General features: G+C 36.3%; 1 protein-coding gene across 2 annotated transcripts in view; it reads right to left on the reverse strand.

Moving 5' to 3' along the window:
- The window catches only part of galt (galactose-1-phosphate uridylyltransferase), a 56397-nt gene that overhangs the window by 31886 nt on the left and 9720 nt on the right, over window positions 1-14791 (reverse strand). For both annotated transcript variants that reach the window (XM_030148808.1, XM_030148810.1), the window contains exons 5-7: window positions 10405-10534; window positions 9431-9487; window positions 1561-1683 (exon numbers count right to left, since the gene is read on the reverse strand). In XM_030148808.1, coding sequence (XP_030004668.1) covers window positions 1561-1683; window positions 9431-9487; window positions 10405-10534 — 310 coding nt within the window. The remainder of the gene's footprint in view (window positions 1-1560; window positions 1684-9430; window positions 9488-10404; window positions 10535-14791) is intronic.

Below are 14791 nucleotides of genomic sequence, written 5' to 3' on the forward strand. Positions count from 1 at the left end.
ATACTGTGTTCTTCATTTTAAATTGAACTGTAGAATCACTGGCACGTATTTCTTCATATCAAATGAACCGTAGATGCAAAAATACACAGAATTAATTTAATATTGAGCTTCAAACTATGTATAAACAAACCTAAACTGAAACATAAACACACATAAATCATCTAAGATTGATTGAATGTTTAATCAAAATCTCTTGCAAAACACACACCAGTACAGGAATACAACCACAGTGACAAAAACATATAATTTATTCATTACTTTAAGGATGACTTGCACTTGGGTGCTGAAGTGTCACCATTAATCTCATTAGAGCAAGATAAACTGACAACACAGTGGACTGGTGTATCAGTGGATGAACACAAGTGAAGGCTTTAACTGCAGTTATGACACGAAATTAAGCATATTAAATATAAAGTAAGTTCATAAGTAACTCCCGTCTCTGCAGCTTCTGGAAGTGAAGCAAAAAAAAAAAAAAAAAAAAACTGCCCCTGGTTCTGTCAAGTTTAATTCTCCTTTAGAAAGTTTGTTCACGGTTTCCACCCAGCATCTGCTTACTAATAAGACATTTGCCAACATGCTTAATATGCTGAGCGCTGTATTAGGGGCTGTCACCAATTATTACTGCTGCAACGCACATTTGGAAAATCACACACAAATACATCTGGTTTTTCTATATTTAGAGGACATCACATTGACTAACATCAATTTTCTGCAGACTTACTTTAACATTAACCATGAAAGCAATGAGACCCCAACCTTAAATGAAGGCTTAACATTAAAATTTTATATTTTATGTTCAAGATACCTATGTTTTGTCCCTACAAGTAACAAGTAAACAGATGTGCGTCCTCGTAATGTTGGTAATACATGGCCACACACACTCACTCATAGTTGGTTTCCCTAATCTTCACGCAGGTTGAAGACGGATGCTGCAGCATTATGCTAATGAGCATCTTTCCTGTCCAAACACACACTTCACCAACTAACAGACAGTGGGAGAAGAAAAAAGAAAAGAGGAATATCTAGAAGAAATATAGCGAAGCATGGAAGAAAAAAAACTGAAGTAAATGGAGCAAGGAGAGTGTCGCTGAAAGTGAATTTAGAAACAATTATTTTGATGTTTATTATGAGCCATTACCGTGCAGTTAGCTACAACTGTTTTAGTGTTCCCATTCCCATTCATTATATTACTCATGATCATAAAATTCATATTTCAAGGGTGGATACTGAGGTAATCCATCGAGTGATTCTTCCAGCATAACAAGCACCTAATTAAATCAAACATGCCATTTAAAGCATGTATAATTGCTTGATTTACCATATCTGACCCATAAAGCCTGAGGCCTTTTCAGCATATTTTCTCACTATGTAATTGGTAAAAAAAACAAAAAACAAAACTCAATTTTTTTTTTAAAAAGCATGGCTGAAAGGGATTCTGGGAAATGTAGTGCAAACCAGAAATGGCACCTAAAACATGTCAAGAATGTAACTAAAATAGATGAAAAATCTAACTTCTCATGAATTGTGAATTAAATCTAAGTAGATGTGCATATGTCATACCTTTTTCTCAGCCTCTTGTTTGGCGTACTGCAGCAACAGTGGTTCTCCATGTTTCTGATAGTACGATCTCTGACTGCGGTCAGACAGAGCCGGCTCATTAGGCAGGAAGTTGCTCGCCCAAACCTATAGGGAACAAAACAAAAGAAGATGCTTATTAGAGATATGTTCTATGTACATGTTATGTCACAAATGTTATGACAGTTAGCAGCCTCCTCAGTCTTTACCTACCTCCATGATCACAAATGACTGCAACAACATATATGATATAGTGTCATAGCTGTAGATTTGAGGGAGGATGGAGTGGGATTTTATTTTGTTTCTCTTGGTCTCAGTCTTTATTACAGATTACAGATTTGATCGTTATTTTAAACTATAAAGACCCACCATTACTTTTGTGACAGTTCCCAAATTAAAATTAAGTTTTCTCTCTATTTAACCTTTCTTCAATGATTTATTGCCATTTATTATAATATTATCCTCTGTATTTTGCATTTTTCTGTGTAAATCGTGTATTTTTCTAAATTTAATTCACAGATCATGTTCATGTTCATGAAAACTCAATAAATTCAAAGGTTGTTGTCAAAACAGAGAAAATTTAAGAAAAAGTGACTTTTTCAGCAAAAATATCAACTGAATATGTGTCTCATCCACTGTCATTGATCAAACTCCATGGGTTTTACTGGTGAATCAATATTGTAGAAGATGATGGAGTTTCCACATTCACTACGGAGCGTCCGAACATCTAAATGGGTCATATCTGATGACCATGAAAAGATTACAAATTCCATTTTTCCTGAATTATTTCAACATATTGATAGGTTTAGCGTTTTATTTATCAAACGTTATATCAGTAGATAATTTTGGGTGCCAAAGCAAAGCTGCCAAAGCAAATTAAGTTAGATATTCTAAATCTGCCACAGTACAGGTCAGAAACTCTTTTAAATACAGGTTTGTTGTAAAGTAATTCTATAAGCGCTGAATGGAAACACTGTGGATATTTAAGTTTCTGCTTCATACATTGGCTCATTTAAATAACAAAAGTACTCAGTGTTCACATAAAGATAGACACAAAAATACATAACATAAGAAATGTAATGCCAGTATGGTCGATTATTATATGTTAACAGCTGATTTATTGTATATTAATCCAGATCATTATAAAAGTACATGAAAATGGTATTAACTTTAAACGGAACTGAAAAAATGCCTGTAAAAGCACTGGGTCTAATTGTCTATCAAGGTATATAATGACTAAAATAGAACCTAATTAAAGTCAAGTGTTAGAAGTAAGCCTTTCAGTTAATATTCAACACATTATCTCTTTGATTACCATTAATCACTTCTTAAGCAAAAAACATATTAATTAGGTTTGATGTCAGAGACAAGAGGCAAACATTTTTCTCATCAGCCCCCAACTGTCACACTGTTCCAGACGGTCTAAATAAGAGGTTACTATATATAAAATAAACAATGACAGAGAAAATAGGACGTGATGTTACAAAACAGATGAGTGTTTCTGTTTTTTCAGAAGACCCTGCATTACCTGCCTCCACAAACACCGTTGATTATGGTTGTATGCTTCATAATGTTAGTCTGCTGCATTTCTACAAGCTTTTTATGGAAAACTGCACATCAGGGCAGACATTCAGCTTGTTTATGTTTTCACTTTGTGCTACTTTATTGAGTGTAAAAGCAGCAGAGTGCCAAATGACGCCAACACTTAACTGAAACACTGCAATGTGGCAAATCAGTCCCCGAGATAAGCTTTTAAGGCTTTGAGTATAGAAGGAATCTAAAATCCATCCAACTAATGAATACAAGAGAAGATAGAAATATTAAAGACAACACTGTCGGAGCATGCAGCATATTATTTATGCTCCGATGAGTGGGAGAACTTTACTTGAATATTGATCAGTTACCGCTGCTCTAAAGAGGATTACTGTTTGTGTGTTTTTTCTCCTCAGCCGAAGGTGCAAAGTCTTTCTTTTGCCCTCTAGTCCAGTTTTCCACACTGGGAAATACTGTAAGTCATTTTTAAAACTAAATTTAAGGTCGTTTTCAGTGAACAGAGTAATAATCTGAGGTGTGATGTGCTGTTTCAGGTTATGTGACAAATTTAACAAAAGCCTTTTTCAGATTTTCACCTTCAACGCACTGCAAATGATCACAATGTCAAACACTTCTACAGATACAGAAAATGGTGTATTGCCTTCATGGAGAAAATGTAAAAGAGGAGATTTTGATTATCAGAAGGTTCATAATTTTTTAATTTTGATTCATTTTACCATCATGTCATGCTGACTTTCCCTCCAAGGCACAGATCATATATCTAAACTATCCTGGTTTTAGATTCATGAATAATACTTGATCTGTAATAAAGCAAATGCAATAAAGTAACCTTTTTTAACCTTAATTTTCATGTAAATTATTAATGTTTAAGACCATTTTCCCTAAGGTCCTGTAAGATACTATGCAAAATGAGGTGGTGCTTTTAAGAAAACGTTCATCCAGAAGACATCACATGCTGCTACTAACTGTTCATTTAAGTAATAAACGAAAATGTAGATAAGATTGCATCACACTAGCACCATGTATTAGACATGTATGTTTGGTTAATAAGAAAAAAAATGAAACCTTATATTTTTCAACTGTACAAGAAAAGATAGTACAGTAGTACATACAGTAGTAAGTAGTACATTATATTTCTACTATTAGGTATCTCTCAATCAAATCAGTAGTAGGTGATGATATCACTCATTATACATTGCATATCCACCACTTCTGTTAGTACCTACATAATAAAGGCTTTAAACATGCACTCACAGTCAAATGCCGTGAGTGAATAAGTTCAGTCACTAAGAAGCAACACAGTAAAATAACTTAAAAGGTATATAACAAAATCAACAGGTGACCAAATGACACATATGTTACATATCATAGAGGTGTAGGTGTAGAATGATCCATTTTTCTTCAGTGAAAGATCAATTGTTGCAAATGTTTAACTTGACCTTTTGACTGAATATGTGTCACCACAACTGGATGACCTTCAACCAAACATCATTTTCCAAGTAGATGGTGCACCACCACATTGGGGACTGCATGTTGGTGGGTTCCTGAATCAAACATTTCCAGATCGGTGGATTGGAAGGGATGGTCCAGTTCCCTGGACACCTCCTTCATCAGATATCGCTCCCCTGGATTTCTTTCTATGGGGTTATGTTAAATATATCGTATATCAAACAAAGATATGCGATATCAACGACCTGAAGCAAAAAATCACTGATGTCATTGACACCATTGATGAGGCTATGATACAGTCAACATGGAAACAAATCCAGTACCGTCTGAATGTGTTTTGTATAACTAATGGTGCTAATATAGAGGTGTATTAAATGAGACAAAAAAATATATATTTTTAATTTTTTTGTAATAATTTCAAGAGATGTGTCTATTCATTTGCTTTTGTAATAAATTTGTTAAATTGTAAACTTGTAAAGAGACACCTTGTATAATCAATCAGATAAGTTCAGTTACTATGGTTCCTTTCAATGGGAGGGGTATCTTAGCCACCAAGTAAAAATTTATTCTTCAAATTTGATGTGTTGGAAGCCGCAAAATGGCCAAGGAAAAGGGTCTGAATAATTCTCACAAGGGACCAATTATGATGGCCAAATGACTCGGTCAGAGTATCTCCAAAACTGCAAGTCTTGTTGGTCTGCAATATTTAGTACCCTACCAAAAGTAGTCTAAGGAAGGAAAAAAGGACAATCAGACCTCCATCCTTTTGAACTTCAGAGCTACAGCAGGTTTCATTTGGTTTCCTCCATAAAAACAGGTATACATAGGTTAATTATCCTGTGAGTGCCAGTGACAAGAATAATGACAAACAACTGGTCTCAGAACGTCTTCAATGGGGATTCACTGCTCCAACTGAGCATATGTGCACATGAGCATTTTAAATCTCTTTTAAAGACATATCTATTTACGCTGGCTTTTAATACAAGTGTGTGACTTTTATTTTTTATACCTTCTGGTTGTGTTTTAGAAGCTTTTTATCCATTGTGTGTCTGTTTTTTTATTTGTTTGTTTGTTTTTTTTATCAGTTTTAGTAAGATTGAATTTCCCTATGGGGATAATACAGAGGGTTAACCTTTACAGTTTAACCTTAAACTACAGGCACTCAAAGGGTCAGAGAAGGGCTAATGCTAACCGCTAGCTTACTGTCATGGTAAAACTGAAAACTTTATCAACTGCTGCATACCAAAGTGATTTTTCTGTCTTGTTAGTGGAACCTATAAACTATGACAACAGTCAAGCTGGCAGTCAGGAAAAAATGCATTTTAGTAAATAAACAGAAAGTCTGACTAAGCAAACCCCCTAGCAAAAACGTTACATTTCAACCCCTAGATCATTTATTAGATGTTCCAAATAAAACTGATTAGATCAAAATGACATTGGCAAATGACATCAAAATGACAGTCTACAGGAGCAAAGACTTTTCCGAACCACCCCCAGTGGCCATCAGTGGTATTATACTTTCAGACATCCTGTTTTCTTTTTCATTTTTAATTGTAGCCCCACCAGTATAACTTCTAGGTTGGTTCTCATGTGTTACAAATAGACAAAAACAGTTCCAGATTCTCTTGTCATAGATCTGCTCCAAAATTTCAGGCGTTCATCCTTGGCCCATGCCCTACCCTTCCACCATGTATGTACATTTTTGCATAATCCTGCAACAGAGAGATCACATAACCTCCCTGGTTAATAATGTTTTTAAAATATTGGGTCTGGGCTGTACAATGTTTACAGTCCTGGAGAGACAAAAAGAGGCAGACACAATGTGCACTCTTATTGCAAACATGGTGCCTCTGCAATTTCAGTGATGTGTGTGGATCGGCAGGCATGCCAATATCTGTAGCTGAGGGTCTATTTGCACACCTGTGTTTTTGTAAGTAAACAGATTTATCATCTCTCCAGTACCACAATGTTGATTCTTAAAAAGGAGAGATAATATACATGGGAAAACCAAAAACCTATTTCCAGTTTTTTAATTCTCACATGACAACTTCATTTTCTAAGTGCTGTTCTTTAAGAGTGAAACACATACTAAGCAAATACAGAGTCAAAACAGTGTTTTCCTGAGAGGCACATAATTCTTAGAACTTCAAAGAATTTATGTCATATATAGCTTGGTCTGTTCAAGTATATTATTATTCTGGAGGCATAAATTTCCCTTTTCCACTCACATAAAAATATAGATGCAGCTCTGGCCCAGTGAGACCAAAGTTATCAGAGGCAATGCTGCCTCCAAACCATGATTAACATTTTCTGTCCGTTACTCTTCAAAATTTAACATCTGTGCTTCTTACATTTGGCCTGAAGGAGTTGTCTGTCTGTACACACACTCGCACACATATACAATATTCTTGTCTTGTCTTTGATATTGTTATTAAGGGAAATGTGCACAGTAAGAAAAAGCAGCAAAACTGCTAAAAATTTTTACAAAGCTCCATCAAAGCCTGACGAGCTTGATTTTAAAGTTGTCTCAAATTCTTAAAAAAAAAAAAAAACATGAGCAACTAGAAGCACTCAGAGAGCGCAGACCTCCGCCAAGGCTGATCAGTGGCCCCCCCCCCGTGGGCCCCCCCACCCAGGGTTTGTTTGTCTGTCTGTCTGTTTGTTTGTTTGCCTGTCCGTTAGTGTGCAACATAACTCAAAAAGTTACAGACAGATTTTGATGAAATGTTCAGGGTTTGTTGGAAATGGGATAAGGAAGAAATGATTAAATTTTGGTGGTGATCGGGGGGGGGGGGGCCCACGGGGGGGGGGGCACTGATCAGCCTTGGCGGAGGTCTGCACTCTCCGAGTGCTTCGCAGACCTCCGCCAAGGCTGATCAGTGCCCCCCCCCGTGGGCCCCCCCACCCCATGTCCATTTCCAACAAACCCTGAACATTTCATCAAAATCTGTCTGTAACTTTTTGAGTTATGTTGCATTACAACATTATCCCATTATCCATTATCCCTTATCCCATTACAACAAACAAACAGACAGACAAACAAACAAACAAACCCTGGCAAAAACATAACCTCCTTGGCGGAGGTAAAAATACCATTTGAGTTGTTGATGACTATATGAGGAAATACAAGACATTGTATTTGAGTTCATGTATTATAGGGGTTCTTCTTTAATCTTCCATATAGCAATCTCTCTCTCCTGGGTTGGAGTTTACTCTTTTAAGCATCCTAACGTAATGCATTAATCATATCCCTAAAAAGTAACATACATACAGAGTTCCCATACTGCCCCCTGCTGTTAATTTTTCAACCTTAAAAACATCATTACACAGATGTAAATAGACCTTTGCTTCTATTTCTCATCCTGGGCAGATTTAATGAATGCATTAAACAGATATGACACTTTGAGATGTTTTAATGCTGTTGTTTCTTTTTCTTTAAAAGTCTCCTTTTTCCTCTTTCCTCTCTCTCCTCTTTCCTCTCTTGTTGTTACTTGTATTTTATTTTGTCATGACACCTTAATGTGAATCCAGACAGCATTCTTAAACAAGAACCTGAAAAAGCCACAGAATTATTTCAGCTGACACCTGAGCAATACAGAACAATAATGTAACTCTACCGTCAATGCTGCATCGTTTAGAAAGTCAAAATCTAACAGACTAAAATGAGAAGTAAAAATGATGCCAGAGCAGTTTCCAAGATGTAATCACACAAGAATAAAAAATGCACTTCTAATTAGCAGCTCCTATGTTTGGGCTTGTCTCACTTAAACCTTTTCTGTGAGTCCTTCTTAACACATTTTCATTTCATTGACACATTCTGAAGGAGCAGCATCCAATCGCATGTGTAAACTGGACCGTGTGACAGATTTTTTTGTGCCTACGTGATAAAACGATGCGTTATTTCATGTCAACACTGCACTTTGAAAGCAGCAGAAGTGTGTTTAAGAGCTGCTCTCATGTACTGGTGTTATTTTCCACATTTAGACAAGACTGAAACCATTTGTAAAGTGTATGCATCTATGGACAGTGTTGGGAGTAACTTACATTTTGTAAACAACTGCACAATATGGTAAAAAAGTCATACTGTAATTACTGTTGTCTGTATTGTGATTGGTTAAGTGAACAAGAAAAAGGCAAAGACTACTCACTTACTTTTGAAATGTGTATTTTTATCAGCTCAAACATGTAACTTAAACTAGTACCAAAAAATGCATGTTTTAGATAGTATGTCTCTACTCGGTGTCACTAAATCCACAAAATCACCAGATAACAGAAGTTGTATTTATTTTTTTAGTTTTTCTAATTTCTGCACTTTGATTTCCCTGAATCTCATTAAATTAGATGTTTTGCACTTTAATTTTTGGGGATTTTTCAATTTTACATGGATATTATAACTCCATTTCCGATTCCAATTCCAGTTGTGCTTAGCCCTATCTATAAGGCAAAGATGCTATAAAAAATAACAGGATAAAACATGACTCTACACTGCTACCGTTACTGAAGGAAGAATCCAAATGCATTTTTCTGGCAAGAAGCTTATTTGTTTTCAATCACATCTTTCTAAATTGGTCCAAGTTGTACTACATTGAATAATGTTTAATTGATGTAATTAATGCTGAGTACTGTTGGAAAGGCAATTAAAGGTTATAAGTTTGGTAATTAAATTAAATTAAATTAAATTAAATTAAATTAAATTAAACAATAAAAATATTTAGTTCATCTGTTGCATTTAGAACAGGGTAACTAGCCATCTGTATCGGACCTCATATCAAAAGTAACCATACAAACATTTTTTTATGCATTACGACTGAGTCAGAGACAGATTGTGTGCATGTACGTTTGTGTTTCTTACTTGACAATGGGGATGTGGATTCGAACATCCCATCATCGCTCCTTTATTCTCAAAGATCTGAAAGAATCACACAGAGAATTGAGACTTCAGTTTAGAATTTTCTGCCTTGAGGTTGAGCAGCCAAAACAAAAAGCACAAAAAAAGCTAACTTCAAAAGATTAAATCCTAACTCGGCCCAAGAGGCACCAGAAACAGCCAGGTACCTGTGGCCATGGGGCCAAATTACAACCCTTTTAATACATTACACCGAACGTCAGCATTGAACAGTTCACATTAACCGTGACCTAACAGAAAAACTGTTTTGTTCCAGAAGCTGAAAATCAAAGTGGACAAGACTCTCTCCGAGACTCTTTAGTAGACCAAATACTTGCTGATGAAGCAAGGGTGAAACATGATCCTGTGTCTCCAGGGGAACAGATTAAGAAGGGCGCTGTCCTTAGTGCTGATATTAGTTTGTGTTAAACCTTTCTTCTTCTCCCTCCCTTCCTGGTGTGCATGAATTTGTTTTACAGCGTAATTTATGGCTGTATATAATTACATTTTAGATAGAAAACTGGGAAAATCACTTCTCAGTCTGCCCCATCCAAAAGCATAATGGTTCCTGTAAGGATGTACATCAGCCTCCAACATGTAAATCTATAAACAGAGCAATTTTAGTTGTTACAATATTCTTTCATGGTGCAATATGGGCAGAATTTAATTGCTTGTTGTATTAGCTTCGACATCTTGTCTTATCAATATCCTCCTCTTTTCATAGCTGCTGTTTGAATCTGCCCAGAGGCATCATTAATGTTTCATCTAATCCAACACAAGTCACATTAAAATGGGCTGGGCGTGGGGTGAAAAGTTTATCTCCTACAATTTCACAAGCCCTGGGAAACATTACATCAATATTGTACGTGTAATTCTGAGGAAATGAGCACTCACACATGCGGCTGAACGATTCTGGGTATGAGTGTTTGTGAGCCAAATACCTGGACCCAGGGGTAAGTGGCGCCTAGTTCTTCAACAAGCTCCGCCCACTTGTCGATCACCTTGACAACCTCTTCTTTCTTCATTAGAGGGAGGGTGACATCAGACCATGGATGGAAGCACATGACCTTACTGGGAAAAACATGAAATACATTTAAGTTGTATGTCATTATAAGACACAATGCTGAAAATACATGCTTTTATTAATTATCATGCTCTAAAAGACTGTATAGCGCTTTGATTCCCAACAATTTCCTGCTCCTCCAAAAGACAAATATTTTTTGATGTTTCTTCTCTGTAATGCTCGAGTTTCACTGTGCAGAATGTGACTAAATATAGACAAATATCACATACATAAATTATTTCTATCGGCAGAATTTGGCACCAGTGGTGGCCAATGGCTAATATTAGGCTTCTCAAGTGGAATAATTGACTTAATTAGCTCTAAAAGACTGAGACTTACTGATTAATTATGTTGAATGTGCAATTCACTTCAACAGTAATCCAGGATCTAATGAAGTCAAAGGTTGTTTTTGTATAATTTCTAGAAAGTTAGCATCCACTGTCCACATACTCTTACAAATAAAGAGACAAAAAACACATTGGTATAATAAAGGAGACAAGGTTCCTAAGAGATCACAGTGGAAATAAATGGAAATAAGCTTTGTTGTATTTGTTGTTTGATTCTCAACAATCTCCCACTCCACTCAAAACCAAGAGCTTCCTATGTTCCTTCGCTGCATTTTTAATTTCATTATGTAGAACGACACTGTATCTGTGCAGAGAATAACCCTCTGTAAGCTGTTTAATTGAGCAGCTGTCAAATATTAAGCTCGATAATTGTTTTTCAAAGATTATTTTTTGTTGTTTTTTCTATTAGCTTGGCTTTTGGGAAACACTTTTTCACCGTATTATGACAATTAATAGACAAAATAATTCATGGAATAATTGAGAAAAAAACTAATAATAATTAATTGCAGCAATACAGAACCTTTTGACACAGATCTGTTGAAGGAGAAACTTACTCAGTGAACACTAAGTTCAAAGAAGACATGTACCACCACTCATGTTTTTGAGCCAATCATGATCTACATCACTTCTACAGGTGCAATGCAGAATGATGGAGTTGAACTTCCAGGAGACTGGAAAATAAATGAATAATTGTTGCAACACATTTGCTGTGAAGTAATTTCTGCCACAACGCTTGTGCAGTATCACAATTAATGTCACAACAATTATTTCCACCCTGAATTGTATCATTTCTCAACAAGATCTTGTACTGAACAACTGTGTAAAGTTCTCATGGGGTTCAGGTCTGGACTCTGTGGTAACCAATCCATGTGTGAAAATGATGTCTCATGTTCCCTGAACCTCTCTTTCACCATCTGATCCTTATGAATCTTGGTGTTGTCATTTTGGAATATGCTCGTGTCATCAGCGAAGAAAGAAATCCACCGATTATTCAGTATATTTAGGTTCAGCTGACCTTATTGTTTTGGACACACAACCTAGACCCGACCAACTGAATCTACCCTGAATCATAACACTGCCCCCACTGACTTGTAAAGTAGCTAGGTTCTAGGTATGATGGGTAATCACTTCATCTGCTTTTCTTTTCACCCTGATGCATCCATCACTCTAGAACAGGGTCAATCTGGACTCATCAGACTACATGACCTTTTTCCATTGAAACATACTCCAATCTTTATGTATCTTTATGTAATCTCTACAAACTGGCGTTGGTTAATGTGTACCAGTTCTGGTCATGCTTACGACATTAATTGTGCTTTGTGAATTACTTATAAGCAACAGAGAAGCAACTTCAGTAAAAAAAAACTGCCATAAATTCACCACACTGGACCTTTATATTTTGTGAATTACAGGCAGGGGTAGTAGGGGAGCAGCCAGAAGTTTCATACCATCGTTGATTCCAGGTGATGGAGTGTGAGTAAACAAGCAGCAGTCAGTGAGCAAGACTGAGTGGAAAGTATGTGTTGGCACTTGATGTTTGTAAGCTGTGAACGCCGTCATTGTCCTAGAGACACGGCCCAGCACTGGCTGATAATGTGTCATCTTAGACTGATGTCTGCTGCATGGGGTCAGTGACCAGTCCATTGCAGCTGAGGTAATCAGACAATACTATGTTACTGCATCACTACAGGTGCTGAAACAGCCCATGAAGGGGGCAATATGTCACTGACCATGACTGACTGATGGAAGAGCAGTGGTGGAAAGTAACAACTTATAAGTACTTCATTACTGTACTTCAGTAGATTTTTTAGGTATCTATACTTAACTTGAGTATTTATGTTTCTGGCAACTTTTTACTTTTACTCCCTACATTTTTGCATAAATATCTGTACTTTATACTGCTTACATTCTCAGAATAGGCTCGTTACTTTTTCAAACTAAACCGATGTGACAGTACATAAAATACGTCGCATCAGAGGGAAAATCAGTGTGGTGGAGAGAAGGGAGCACAGGCTGTGAACAGGGTCAGTACCAGAGTCCTGCACGGGTCCACTTTTTCCAAACCCGCAAAGCTGAGTACCACGACCCAACCCGTGATTAAACACATTGTCTACACAATAACTCACTTTTAAGTGGTTTATTTTTGGGTAAAACAAATGCCATCAAAAAATCTCTAATATGTGCTGCTCAATGATGTCTGTGGCAGGATGTAAACAGAGGTGAAGCTCACTTCCAAATAAAACAAACCGACTGTGGATCAACCACTGTCAAAACAGATGATGATCATCATCATTAAATGTCCTGCAAATTATTTTCATCCATGAATATTCTTTTATTTTTTTGACTTCCTTGCATCAGTTAAAGGGTTAAAGAACTTGTTATCAGAGGAAACATTAATTACTGCTGTTTCAGGATGTGAACTATTTGCTCAGTTAAATCCAGGTGGCGGTGTATCTACTTTTGAAAAAAAAAAAAAAAAATTGTATATTAATAAGATTTTGCATTTGTCAATGAGAAAGCAGGAAGAGGAGGTGTAATATATATTGAGGTCAATTCACTGTTTTATGGGAAAACCTACAGACTGTAATCATCATTCATGGCAGCGTATTGTTTATTATTTCTTCTGCTATGACTGGAGGGGATGTTTAATGTTATGTTAAGACTGGGTAATTGCAGTCTTTTATGCAAACCAGGCTTTTATTTATTTATACCTTCAATTTAAACCTATGAGTATCAAATTAATCCGTCGACACTAATTTTCGTCAGAATGAAGTCTAAACCCAGTGGCTTTAATAATCTCATCATGTGACTATATGAGACTAAACCTCTCTGTCAGTCTTAAAACCATGGAAGACAACTATTCAGAAGCATTTATACCTTTTACTCTCTCTTTGTTCCATCTGGCTTTCTGCTTTTGTTTTTGTTGTATTATTTATTAGGATTTTGCTGTGCTGTTGTTCTGGTCTTAATTAATAAGTAATAAATGTGCTGCTGCCTAGGTTTCCTTGAAATACTCAAAAGAAAAGATTCATTTAGTTGCATTGGCCTGGATACTCAAAGCTATACTGTTAACTTGTAATCTTATCTTTATATCTCTGCTGCACAATGATGATACACATAAAATGACTGCGTTTCCTAGACACCAAATGCCAAAAGTAGATTCATCTACACTGGCATCCTTTTCCTGTGCTGCTCTTGTATGTTGATTGCTCTCGATTTTAACTGAAAAATAACTGCGCTTAATAAAAGGTTAATACACAGAAAACCAGACTGCTATATTAAAAATGGAACTGAGGGTGCAACAGGTAAAGGTATGGTTTATTCACTGCAGTTTCACTTTTAGAAGACAAGTAAACGTTGCTGCAAACGGAATGACAGAATGTCTTAAACCTATACCCTCCGTCATTCCTTCTCTAGTGTTAGAGAGAATCTGATTCAGACACTGCTGGAAGAAAAAAAGAAGTGGAGGTGTTGTTAGTAAAACGTCTGTTTGGAATCAAATAAAAAAGGTCAGAACTGTCACAATTTAGTTTGACCTGTGGATCAACAAATGACCAACTTAGCAAAGATAATAGCATCCCATAATAACTTTATACCTTCATCAGCCTCATAATCCAGAAAGGCTGGCATTTCAGCATCAAACTCCATTTTTCATTTAGAGCTGTGTCCAGTGGAGAAAACAACAACAGTGCTTCTGGCTTCTGTCACTTGTCACTTTCTTTGACTCTAAAAGTTTTTTCTGAGTGGTTCTCATCCCATTTCATTACGTTTGGATTCTTGGCATGCCACCCCATGGTGTTAGTTTTTCTCGCCGTGGGAGACCAGCAGAGTGACTCACTACTCCCTATTTTTTGATTATCACAATAATATTTGATTAACATTACAAATATCCACTTTTCAGATACAGCTATTTTTAAG

Source organism: Sphaeramia orbicularis, chromosome 12 (genome assembly GCF_902148855.1).
Source record: "Sphaeramia orbicularis chromosome 12, fSphaOr1.1, whole genome shotgun sequence".
Taxonomy (NCBI): Eukaryota; Metazoa; Chordata; class Actinopteri; order Kurtiformes; family Apogonidae; genus Sphaeramia; species Sphaeramia orbicularis.